We start from the raw sequence: 12,797 nt of genomic DNA on the forward strand, positions 1-12,797 counted from the left end.
AATGGATTAAGATCATGTTTAGCCGAAAAAAAAAAATAATAATAATAATAAAATAAAGCCCATCTCAATTACACAGAACCATCTTGATTGACACCCACAAATTATTGCACAACACTTGGAGTCATTCACATTCTTCATTTGTAAACCGAACCTTCCCCATTTTAAAGATTCCAAAATGACGACTTTTATCCATGACCGTGGTTTGTTCTATCAGGAGTTTAGGACCATCCATCTTTCCAATTTGTGATGGAACGGTCTTCGTCATTAGCATATATATATATATATTTTTTAATCTCTATGTTTTTTCGAAATGTAATGACTAGAAGAGCTACTAATAATAATGATCCGCATAAAAAAACTGCATAGCTCAATACCATCCATACTTACCGTGCATCATTCAACCATTGGGATTTTAAGCAAGTACCAATATTGCGGATTGCTGTGAATCAGTTAAAAGACCCGAAGTGGCAAACCTTGGTTAAAAATAGCACTTGGCTGGTTATTACGCTAATGATTTTTTATGGTTCCATATATTTAGGAACTATATGAATAATGGAGAAATTCCATGAAAGGAACATTAATGATTCATATAAATCACTTAATGGTTTTATATATATATATATATATATATATTTTTTTTAATCAATATGACAATATGTGGGACCGATCTTCCTTATCCTTCTTCTTCTCATTCTCTTGTTGTCCTTCTTCCTCAGAATGCAACGAATCTTCCCTGCAGACCCACAGAACCCGACTCTTCTTCTTCTCCATCGAAAGCTGTAATTATTGGTACTGGTATTGTGGATGTGCACAGTAGGTGGCAGCAGGCTGTCCAGGCAGTGGAGGTCACGGCCAAGGGGCAGTGGGTGCGAGGGGATGCGCAATAGCGGAGTTGATGAACAGGGGTGAACAGTAGAGAATCACGGCGGAACGTGAGCGCTGGGAAGAGTTCAGGATGTTCAGCCATGACCAGAGTTTGGGATGCTTGGTAAGAGATTCTTTACCATTGCTGTAAAATTCCTTTTCCACAACTGTAATTTTTTCTAGAGTGGGGTGTGTTTCGTTGAATCGGATTTGAGAGGAAGATACTCTAGGATGGGGAGAGGAAGTTCTGGATAGGAAGAAATGGTCCTGCTTGGGTTTGAAAGGGGAAGGGTCAGGATTAGGGCTAGGGTTGGTACCAGAGGTGGGTTTGTGTCTAAGATCGAATCGGTGGTTCTAATCGCTTCTTGTGGATAGTAAAGCTCGAGCAGCCAACTCTTCAAGGAAACCCAGGTTCCAGGAGAGGATTGCAGAAGCAGAACAGAGACGAACAATACGATGGATTTTGGCTACAAACTCTGGACTTAGCACAGCAGGATGAGGCTGTAAGGACTAAGGAGAAGAGGGGCGCGAGGTGAGAGAGAGAGTGAGTGGAATCGGATCGGATCGGATCGGAATCGCATCGGAGAGGGGAGAAAGGAGGTGGAGGAGAAGATGGGTCCCACTGATGAATTAAAAAATTAATAAAATATATGAGAGAAAGAAGAGAGCTAACGTATTCGTGTCTCGGTTTCTCTTTGGACACGGGTCGCACAGTAATCTATGAGCTCCGATGTATTCACATTACAAATCCTTTTGATTTGAAAAATAATCCTCTATTGTTTTCATCTCTTTTGTTTGTTTTATCTGCAGAACACGACATGTGTATAATTTTAAAATCATGCACCGTGGACAACTTTAAGACCAATACAGGGATGACTTTTTCGGTTTTCCTTTGATTTCTACCTACGGAACCCAATCTGAAATCTGAAGTTCTGAACTGAGTCTCTCTGTCCCCCTCTTTCTCTGTGAGATGGTTAAAGAAAATGTTGGTGCATATGGGTAATCATCAGAAACCCAGAAAAAGTCATTCGTTGCATCTGTTTGTGATAACAATATTCTTCCTCAGTAATCAGCTGATCTTACCAAACAGAGGTGATCAAGAAGGAGCCCCGTCATACTATTACAATTTGTGTGCGCCATCATCCTGCAACGGACTCACCCTCACCGACCCACTTGCAGTGTCACCACTCTGTCACCCTTCGGACTTGGATATAACCTGTCAGCTGAGTCAGACAAACAATAACAGTCACAACCAGATTCTGCTTTTCACCGATGTTAATACCAGAACATCCTTCCGAGTGCTCCCCACCATGAACATGAACATGAACTTCACGGCCAAACTCGCCGACCCGGCGGTCACCACCGTGTCCATCGTCTGGGCCAACAACCGTTTGTTTAGCTGCGGCCCAGTCTCGGAGCTCAATTCCTACACCGACCCCTCCCCCCGTAATTACCTCAGCTTCCCTCCCGATTTCGTGGTGGGAACTCACCTCAACTGCACCATTCCAATCCAAGGACAAGGACTTCAGAGGGTCGCTTGTCTGGGCTGCCCAGCTCAGGACCCCAACAACTTCTGCTATTATGAACAGGGGTTTGTCTCTCACTCCGACTGCGAGACGTTCCACATGTTCACGCCCAGTAGTTTCAACGTGAGTGCAGAGAAGGATCTGAGGGCTTACCTACAGCGGGGGCATGAGTTCTTGTACACCAAACCCCTGCAGTGCCGTGGATGTCAACTCACCGGGGGAAGATGCGGATTCAGCCCTTCATCCTCTTCCTTCGTTTGCTTCTGTCCCTTCACCGTACATCGTCTCAATTGTTCTGACGGTATGTGTAGTATAGTATAATATATTATTAAACTACAGTACTTCCCTCCTTTCTTTCCTACTCTGTCCTCGTCTCAATTGTTCTGAGCGGATCCCCACAGATAGAATTCATCTAAAGACAAACACTGATGTGAATTTCATATGTGTGGATCAAACCTTACAAGAGTGATTCTTGTACAAGAACCTGATCCACAGTCCGATGTCCATGTTCATGGGCCATGGCGAAGGAATTCTTCCCTGAATTTCTCACGCAGCTTTGATAGGAAAAAGTCGGTGCTTAATGAATGAGTTATATCAAGGAAAGGTTCTTTCAGCCGCAAGGCAGGGTGTGCTTACACCCTCACCCTGGCTTCTTCTCACATCTCACATGATATGGTCTTGTTGCTCTATGAAAGTCTGAAATGCCACTGATGATTCTTAGAAATTAGAACTGGACTGGAGATTGAAACAAAAATGAGTTTTGGTTCTGCTTTTGAAACTGAACAAAACATGATTTGGGAGATTTTTTTTTTTCTCCCAACTCCAAACGTCCCCCTTGCTGCGTTTGGCCAAAGACGGGTGGCTGGGGCGGGCTTAAGGGAGGAAAGAGGGGGGGGGGTTTTGTGGAGATGGTGTCCAGTGCCTTCCGTCTTTGAGGAGGAGGAGGGAGAGAAAATGTTATGAAAAATAATAGTTAAAAATAAAAAAATAAAAATAAGAGGTGGGATCAGATGATGAACATGATGAAGGAGGGGTAATCTAGGCATTTAAAAAGTGCAAGGGAGAAGAAGATGTAAAAATTCAAAAGCAGGGAGCATCAGAAAAAAAAATCAGGATAGGAGAATTTTCGCAAATGTAGGGCAAGTGCAAGGGAAAGGGAGTGATAATAATTGTCCCTAATTAAATCCATCCAATAGTCAAGTTCACAAATCACCCGTCCATATGAATATAGAGATACGAAACAGACGTGAAGAGAACATTTTCGACACAAACAATTTCTCCTCCCTATATGATATCAATACAACTTTCCTTGTCTCGGTCTCCCTCTATGGGCATCTTCACAGATGTTCTATCGTGGTTTTTTTTTTTTTATTTAAATAATTATGGGTATTTCTGATTTCAGGTATGATTGTGGACATAACATCATGGGCCAGCGGTGGAAGCTCTGGACCACCCAAAGCACTCGCAGGTACGTGAGCTGCTAGTTTTTGAATATATTATGTTACTCTTTAATTACCAAAAAAATTTAACTAGAGTCGACCGCGTTTTTTTCTAGCCCTTCAACTATCCAATGCTCCAAGTCTCCAACGAACTCTGTTGACGTCATATATGATATAAAGTCTAAGTCTAAGCTATTCATGTCCTTCCTCATCATTTCTCCTAGATGGGACGTCATCAATTCACAAAAATCCCAAGAACCTGCTTAATTTTACTAGACATAAATGGGTGGGATTTTAGCTCATGTGCTGTGTCAAGATTGATAAACCTCAGGTTAACATTTGAGCTCATCCTTGCCCGGACTAGAAACAGCTTGCATTTATATATGTACATGATGTATTTAGACAGCCTGAGCCACAGCACAAGGAAGCAATCCCACCCACCCTTCCCCTTCTATATTTTTCTTTCATATATATATTTTTGGGAATTTTTTTTCTATATATTAATACTCTTTTAGATGTCAAATAATGTGCAACTATCTTTATTAATTTTCCTTCTTATTATAATGCATTTTCTTCTTCCATTCAAGGGTAAAATCTTTTCATTTCATGATTATAATGCATTTTCTTTCCTTATTCCCCTGCAGTGATTTCAGTTTCAGCATCGGTGGTGTTCCTGGCACTTCTAATCCTTATTTTGATCTTCCGAAGGAAACATAGGATGAAACTGGAGAAGGAAGTGATCTTGAACATATCCCCTTCAAGGTATTCTTACACTGAGATCAAGAAGTTCACCAACAACTTATCCACAAAACTAGGAGAGGGGGGATATGGAAGGGTCTACAGAGGAACCATTCATCAAAACGGGGTTGATGTGGCAGTAGCAGTAAAGCTTTTGAAGTCCAAACAAAGCGAAAAAGAATTCATAAGTGAAGTTGCCACAACTGGAGCTGTTCGACACCTACATCTAGTGAGTTTGCTTGGCTATTGTGCTCAAGGGAAAACGCGTGCATTGGTTTATGAATTCATGGAAAGGGGATCCTTAGACAAGTATATATACAGTAATAGGAAAATAGGAGGAGATGATGGAGACGAAGAAAAAACCAATTTTGAGAGGTTAAGCTATAAACAGTCGTATGCTATAGCCTTGCAAACTGCTAAAGGGATACTATACTTGCACCAAGGGTGTGGGCATAGGATCTTGCACTTTGATATTAAACCTCACAATGTGTTGTTAGATTCCAACTTCACAGCTAAAGTGGCAGATTTCGGGCTTGCTAGAATGATGAGTGAAGATCATAGCCATGTTTCCTTGACTAGGGCTCGAGGCACTCCAGGCTATGCGGCACCGGAAATATGGTTGAACAATTATGGTCCCGTGACTGAAAAGTCAGATGTGTACAGCTATGGGATGATGCTCCTAGAGATGGTGGGCAGGAGGAAGAATTGTGATCCAGAGGCAAACGAATCCAGCCAATTTTACTTTCCTATGTGGGCGTACAACAAGATCAAGATCGGTGAAGTACCTTTGTTACCAATGATTATAGTGGGGGAAGATGTTACAATTGAAGTTGAAGAAGAAGATGAAAGAGATCATGGTGGAGAGGAAGAACTTGTAGAGAGGATGTGCTTGGTGGGTTTATGGTGCATCCAGCATATCCCTTCGAATAGGCCATCCATGGATAGAGTGATCCAAATGTTGGAAGGAACTGTAGAAATTGGAATCCCTCCTCATCCATTTCCCCAGCTAACGCAGCAAAATGTGGAGCATTATAGCTATAACTCTGCTGTTCATTTCAGTGTTGGTAGTGTTAGTAGGTCACTAGAAGCACGCTCGTGAATTGGCCTATTTTGGCTTTAGGCCTTCGCCGCAGCGTAGTTTCTTATGCATGTGGCCATACATAAGGAAGAATTGATCACCTGCTCTCAGCATTGAAGTGGTTGCTTGTGTAGTAGTCTTTTTATTCATGGTCTTTGAATTCTCAAGCTCAAGCGTGAATGGCGATCCCAGGACCATCTGGGTTCCAAGGTTCTTCATGTTGTGGGTTCTGATTTCGGATCCCGCCCCTTGTGTGTATTCTGTCCTGGGTATTGCTATTTTGGGTTGCCTTATGTTTCCTCGTTAATTCAGCCCTCAAGGCCGCTTCCATTAGATATTGTTTGTAAGCTTCTACCCGAAAAAAAAAAAAAAAGGATATCGTTTGTAAGCCTTTGGCTGTGTCTGTACATTCCCACCTTCCTCCCCCCACCCCTCCTGGCTTTTTTTCTCCCTCAACAAATTGATATTATCCATGAAAGGATTTGTTTAAAGTTGAAGTAGACTCTTTCATTCCCTCTCCCTTTAATAATCACATCATTTCTCACTGGAATCTTGTTATAAGATTTAGTCCTTTATGGTTCTCCTTTTATCTTGTATTTCTAAGGCTTTAGTTTGTATCGCCTGTCCTTTTAATATATTCCTGTGGCGTAAGATTTCCTTCATCAGTGGAGGAGGAAGAATCCCCATGCTACTGCTAACAGTCCATCAAAAACTCCCATTCCATTTTGTTTATGGTAAAAAAGTATCTAACGGCATCATTGCCCACTGTGAAGGAATGAGTACAGGGAAACTCCGCACACTCTTAATTTGTTTACCCATTCGTCCATCCATCCAGAGAAAAAAAAAAAGGAAAAGGGCATACTCCTAGTTTTCCCGGAGTTAGCCGCTCAACCAATAAATTAGCTGGGACAAAAGGTTATACTATTAATTGGAAATTTGAAAAAGGAATTATGATCATAGAGAAAATAATAACTCACACAAACATGGCGTCTTTTTTTTTTTTTTTCTCATACATGTATGAAAAATGAAACCGAAGAACTCAAGGTGCTTGAGGCCTTCCATTGAATCTTGAATGATCCAGCTGCAGGTCTAACCGGCACCCAGTTTTCCACTCAAATGTTTGATAAGGTATGTGGATTGAATGGTGCTGGAGGAATCTCAATCACCACATCCCCCTCTAACATTTCAATTACTCTTCTCATGGAAGGCCTCTTGGACTGCTCAAATTGAATACACAATAAGGCTACCAGCTCCATCCTCTTGACGATCCCTCGTTCCTCACCACTATTGCTTGGATTTACTGCATTGTGCAAGAAGACCCACTCAGAGAAGTACTTCTCACTGGAACTACTAACATCAGTCACAAGATTCCTTCTCCTTCCTGCCACCTCCAACATTACCATCCCAAAGCTATAAACATCAGATTTCTCTGATACCATTCCACAGTTCATCCACCACATTTCTGGGGGAGCATATCCTGGTGTCCCAGCCCCATGGCTGATAGAGACATGACTCTTATCCCTATTCATGACTAGCGCCAAACCGAAATCTGACACCTTTGGTCGGAAATTTCGGTCCAAGAGGATATTATGAGGCTTAATGTCACAATGTATTATTCTAGATCTACAATCCTCATGAAGATACATTATCCCCTTTGCTGTTCCAACTGCAATGTCATGAAGTTGACTCCAACTTAACTTCTCTTCTGTCTTTTGGCTATCCCCTACATGGATGTATTTGTCAAGAGATCCATTCTCCATGAATTCATAAACAAGAACCTTCCTAGAATGTTCAATGCAGTAGCCCAGAAGTCGAACCAGATGGTTATGGCGGATTTGGCCAATGACTCTAACCTCATTGACGAATTGAGCCTCACTCTGATCAGTGTCATTGAGAAGCTTAACAGCAACAAATAAGCCGCTGGGGAGTTTCCCTTTGAAGACAGAACCATGGCCTCCTTGACCAAGCCTGTGAGCGAAGTTGTTGGTGTATCTCTTGAGCTGCTTGTACGAGAACCTAGTAGGCCTTCCTAGCGTATAATTCTCCAAGAAAGTCTCTATAGAAGCTGGAATTGTTTTATCTCCTTCAAGGTAGAACCTTAGTGCTTCATCATCCTCACCATCAAACTCACCTTGATTATTCTTGTTCCACCTTTTTTTGAAGTGAAAATAGCCCACAATGCCTATGAACAATATTAATCCTGCTCCCAACCCTATACCTACAAAATGAACCCAGAAAACCATAAATAGGATTTAATTTAGGGTTCCTAAATCCCAGCTATTTTGCCGGGAAGGCCATTCATTTCCAACCCGACCTTGTATCTCTAGTGAACTAATTTGGCTGAGACCTGAGCTGAGGTTACAATGCCATTACCTAGACCAATAGCCAGTTTCTGAGTCTGGCCCTTCATTGGTGCTCCATCAAGCTCAACCAGCAGCCCTTCAATGAAATACACAATTAGCGAGAAGCAATTTGGTATTAGTTTAGTTTAGGGGTTTTTTTTAAATGATATTTATTAAAGCAAAAAAAGGGAAATAAAAAGAGGAAAGCTACGAATAAGCCGAAGAAACAGAGAATTACACAAAATTAGTAGTAGTAGTAGTGGTTACCAGTAACTCACCGTCGGAGCAGTTGAAAGAGTGGATGGTAGAGGGGCAAAAGCAAACAAAGGACTCCGTCGAAGAAGAAGGGTTGACACCGCACCTACCACCGGTGGCTTCACACCCACGGCACTCTGTGGGTTTGGTGTACCTCATCTCAAAACCTCGCTGCAGGTAGCCCCTTAGATCTTTCTCGGCGCTCACATTAAAATCCCTCTTGGTGTACATGTCATAGGTCTCGCAATTCTGGTACGCTGCCTGCAGACCCGGCGCATAATAGCACACGTTGTTGGGATCCTGACCGAGGCAGCCCAGGCATGAGGCATTTTGGAGCCCCCGCAGTGCCCCCGCAGGGATTGCGCGGGTGCAGTTGAAGTGTGTGCCCACGATTGAATCCACCGGGAAGATGACGGATGCTGGGACGGGTTCGAAGTAGTTGGGCTTGGAGATGGGCCCGCAGCTGAAGAGAGGGTTGTAGGCCATCACGAAGGAGATGGTCACTGGGTCGGCAGTGAAATTAGCGGGGAAGATCCTGAAGGTGTTGTTGGATTGAGGGGTCCTGATGTAGAAGGTGGCATTGTCATTGTCGTTGTCGTTGACACAGAAGGGCTCCAAGAAGTACGGATGGCATGGCGACGGAACGGTGAATGGGTAGGTCAAGGTTATGTTGCTGCATATTGTGGGTGCACAGAGGTTGTAGTAGTATGATGGGTCTGTGCTGCGACTTTCTTCTAGTATGGCTTTTTGTTGTTGAGCTCTGTTTGGGGAGGTTAATAGATTTCCAGGAAAGAATTGTGATCACCACAAACCGCATATGGGTTTTCTTGGATTCTCTGGGTTGGGGATAACCCATTTTCCTTTTTCTTGTTAATTGGACTGAATCCTGAAAGAGAACCAAAAAAAAAAAGGATGGGTTAAACCTGAGATTTTGTTGTTCTTCCTGGTTTTATATATATGTATTTTTTGCCTTTTCTTAATGACATCCTTTCTTACTAGAAAATGCACACAAGCACTGATTACAGAAGTGGCTTTTTAATAAGATTTGAAAAGTTGTACGGGTCCTGGAGCTGGGGGATTATAAAAGGGAAAATGATCACGAAAGTATTATACTAACTCCAGTTATTGGGAGATGAAAATTTTGTGTGTTTGAAGAGAGGGAGAGAGATTATATGCTACTTGCTTGTTGACAATTTGCAGGTGAAGCTAATATATTTAACGGTTAAGAAATTAACTATCGTAAAATCCAACGATTTTAATGGTTTTTATCAATTGGATGAATTGGTTCTACTATAAAAATAAATCTCTATCATTTCTCTTGGGAAAAACCAAATTCATTTTTCACCACTATGCGTAAACAATAGAGATACAAAACTAACAACAATGTACAAAGAGCGAATAATGCAAATAAAATCGATCAAGTCACACCATAATAGAAAACACCAATTTTTAATGTGAAAAACTTTCTCAATGAGAAAGGTAAAAATCACAAGACTTAGTCCAAATCAAACTTTCACTATGTAAATAATGGGGTTACACAGTTATCCTTAAATGTATTAAAGGTTACCAAAAAAGATCAAGAGTAATACCCACTCTTAAATAACAAAATATCTCACTAAAATAACAAGGTAGAATGCTATAATCACATGAACAGTAATACTCTCACCTCAATGGTAATACAAAAAGAAATATCACCTTCTTTACTTTTCTGAACATGAAAAACGTTGCCACGCCGTTATAAATTTCCTCACAGAAAGCTCACCTTTTGATTTCACATATCAGGATAAAAGAGAAGAACAGAAAATAGAAAACATGAACCTCTGCAACCTGTTTTCTTTTCTTCTCAGAAAAACGAAGATGAGAGGGAGAGGGAGATAGATAAGACCGAGAGGAGAGGAGAGGGGAGGGGAGGGGAGGGAGGGGGGGGTGCGTGTTTCTTTTTTTTTTCTTTTGTCACGATGGGGTTATTTTCAAACACAGCTGGCCCTCCTCTTTGACTTGTGAGGAGGACCCAACACTCCTTTTAACTTTCCAGAGCATTTTAGCTTATGAAGGCATGAAGCATGCGCAATATTTTTATTAGTCATAAATGTTCCAACAAAAAAATCTTGACTCACTGAATGAAAAAGAAAGGAAAAAAAATCTATTAAGAAAGAAGTAAATTTAAGTAAGAGACTTTTTTATTGACACTCAGTACAGAGTCGTATATAAATTTATTTTTCTTTCCTTTTAATAAATATTTATGTATTCTAAAAATATGCCAGAGAATGAAATTTTTTTGTAATGGCATATTAATAAATTACTATTAAATTATTTTTATAAAATCTTATTTTATCTCTTATTTAGAATTAATTAATTTAAGACTTAATTAATTCTAATTATTAAGGACAAAACACTACCGAATCGCATGGCCCTGTGCCAAGCCACAGGAATTACACATGAGCATTAGCATGGGGCACATGGTGGTTTTGTATTTTACCGACATGGAGCGTCATTTTGCCTCTCTCCCTTCCACTTTCTTTGTGTCTAGACACAATGGTTACACAATCAAAGAACATTCTCCTCTTTTGCCCTTAATTATTTGTTGGGAGAAAGAATGCTGCCCATCCTGGTCGTAGGAGAAGGAATAAGAACTCAAGGAAATGTTTAGGAATTGAAAATATCCAACACCCATTAATAATCGGCTTCAATTCATTGGTCTTGGAACCGATTATCTCAATTCTAAACAGATGATTCTGGAAATGGCCCCTTGAGATAGGGATTGATTAAGACCCATCCCAATTACAATTACATTCACAGAGCCATCCTGATCGACACCCACAAATTATTGTACATCATTTAGGCTCATTCGAATTCTTATGTTCATTTGTACGCCAAACCTTCCTTCCCATTAATTAATGATTCCAAAATGGCGGCTTTTATCCATGACACTGGGATGGTTTGTTCCATCTCTCTCTCTCTCTCTGGTTTTTTAAATTTGTGATAGAAAGGTCCAAACTCCTAAGGTCTTATCTGTGAGTTCCGGGTTTGTGCCATCACGAACCCTTTTTCTCTCTCTCGTTTTGAATTTGTGATGGAAAATGTCCTAATTAAGGTCTTGTCTTTCAGCACCGGGACATGATTTCAGCGCACAGTAATAGATTGGGTGGGTATGGGCTATCTCAAAAACCAATTTGGTACTATGGATCAGTATCGAATCCCCTTTATTGGATAGAAATATCCTTAATTTTTTTAATTTCTTGAAAGGCGAAATCTTTTTGACATTTTTACTCTGACTCGTATGTTCAACCAGTATAGTATATATTGGACTGGTATTGATATCTACAACAAGAAAAATCGATATAGATCACCCTATATCTATATTGATATTGATACCTAAAACCATGGTTCCAGCAGTATCCCATCATGACCCTTTTTTTTACAGTATTCAACCAGAAAGATAAATTGATCCGAATCGATTCTACTTCATCTCTTGCTTCAGCTGCAAGATGTTGAAAATCCCCAGATCAAGATCAAATACTACAAGCTCTTGCAGAACCTCACTGAGGAAGTCTATGCATCAGGATTGTCGATGTAAGTTTCACTTTGGGTTGTGGAACCCTCCCTGGTAATATTGGTTTTGACTCCCAAAATTGGGAAACTCTTGGGGTCTTCCATTACACAAATTATCATTACCGACCAGTGACTTTCGATCTCCTCAATTGCACTCACCAACCTAATAAGATAACACCAATAATGGAAGGTCCTTGTTTGGAGTGTGGAGATGATCATAATTTCTGCTATTTATTTATATGATGGAATCATGCATGAATATATAGTGAGCTCAATTACTGTTAAAGCTTCTCAATGACCCAGATTGATCAGAGTGAGGCTCTATTCCTCAATGAGGTTAGAATCATTGGGCAAATCCACCCCATAACAATCTGGTTTGGCTTCTGGGCTGCTGCTTTGAACATTCTAGGCAGGTTCTTGTTCATGAATTCATGGAGAGCGGATCGTTTGAAAAATACATCCATGCAGGGATAGCCAGAAGACAGCAGAGAAGTTGAGTTGGAGTCTACTTAATTCATGACATTACAGTTGGAAGTTGGAACACCGAATAAAAATTGTATTTATACCAATTAAAAACCATACCTAAATTATACCATGCCAATTTTTCTCGATATAATATATAATTTCGATATCTACTTACCATTGGTCTGCTCTATCATACCAAATATGAAATACTAAACTGACTCACTCTCTTACTTGTGCCGGCTAATTGCATAGAGAACCTTTTTCCCAGTCCTAATTGCATAAAGCTTGAATCCTTTTGTTTTTGGGTTCTTTTTTCCTTCTGGGCTATGAATGGAGGATGGGTGGAGCAAGATTACACCTCAGTAGCCCATCAATTCTTCACATTGAATGGTGGAATTAATTTTTTTTTTTTTTTTTTTTTTGTAATAAAAGAAAAAATGAATGGAAAGGTGCTGCAAATTATTTAATCAATCAATTATGGCTCAGAATTTATTGTCTGTAATGGATATATGTCCTCTGACTACTCTAACCACCCCCC

General features: G+C 40.6%; 2 protein-coding genes across 3 annotated transcripts; one reads left to right on the top strand and one right to left on the bottom strand.

Moving 5' to 3' along the window:
• Nucleotides 1-692: 692 nt before the first annotated feature.
• On the top strand, nt 693-6,232 carry LOC122072934 (rust resistance kinase Lr10-like). Of its 2 annotated transcripts, XM_042637374.1 has the most exons (5): nt 693-988; nt 1,675-1,863; nt 1,955-2,691; nt 3,793-3,858; nt 4,474-6,232. In XM_042637374.1, exons 2-5 carry the CDS (start codon nt 1,835-1,837, stop codon nt 5,664-5,666), a joined length of 2,025 nt encoding a protein of 674 aa, XP_042493308.1. In that variant the 5' UTR covers nt 693-988; nt 1,675-1,834; the 3' UTR covers nt 5,667-6,232. The 2 variants fall into 2 exon arrangements, with proteins under 2 accessions (XP_042493308.1, XP_042493307.1); XM_042637373.1 differs by having other exon boundaries at nt 1,675-2,691.
• Nucleotides 6,233-6,544: 312 nt separating this feature from the next.
• On the bottom strand, nt 6,545-10,085 carry LOC122072937 (rust resistance kinase Lr10-like). The gene is made up of 4 exons (XM_042637377.1): nt 9,938-10,085; nt 8,266-9,128; nt 8,019-8,084; nt 6,545-7,863 (listed from the first exon to the last, which is right to left on the bottom strand). The coding sequence occupies exons 2-4, from the start codon at nt 8,726-8,728 to the stop codon at nt 6,758-6,760; spliced, it is 1,635 nt and encodes a 544-aa protein (XP_042493311.1). The 5' UTR covers nt 8,729-9,128; nt 9,938-10,085; the 3' UTR covers nt 6,545-6,757.
• Between the last annotated feature and the right edge of the window lie 2,712 nt (nt 10,086-12,797).

This window comes from Macadamia integrifolia, chromosome 3 (genome assembly GCF_013358625.1).
Source record: "Macadamia integrifolia cultivar HAES 741 chromosome 3, SCU_Mint_v3, whole genome shotgun sequence".
Classification (NCBI taxonomy): Eukaryota; Viridiplantae; Streptophyta; class Magnoliopsida; order Proteales; family Proteaceae; genus Macadamia; species Macadamia integrifolia.

Bases quoted from the DNA above. Each gene is read 5' to 3' on its own strand.
- LOC122072934 (XM_042637373.1), top strand. From the start codon at position 1,848: ATGTTGGTGCATATGGGTAATCATCAGAAACCCAGAAAAAGTCATTCG. The intron at 2,692-3,792 runs GTATGTGTAGTA...TTCTGATTTCAG, and splicing joins TCGTCTCAATTGTTCTGACG to GTATGATTGTGGACATAACA. The intron at 3,859-4,473 runs GTACGTGAGCTG...ATTCCCCTGCAG, and splicing joins ACCACCCAAAGCACTCGCAG to TGATTTCAGTTTCAGCATCG.
- LOC122072937 (XM_042637377.1), bottom strand. From the start codon at position 8,728: ATGGCCTACAACCCTCTCTTCAGCTGCGGGCCCATCTCCAAGCCCAAC. The intron at 8,085-8,265 runs GTGAGTTACTGG...ATTTCATTGAAG, and splicing joins CTCTTTCAACTGCTCCGACG to GGCTGCTGGTTGAGCTTGAT. The intron at 7,864-8,018 runs GTAATGGCATTG...TTCATTTTGTAG, and splicing joins GAAACTGGCTATTGGTCTAG to GTATAGGGTTGGGAGCAGGA.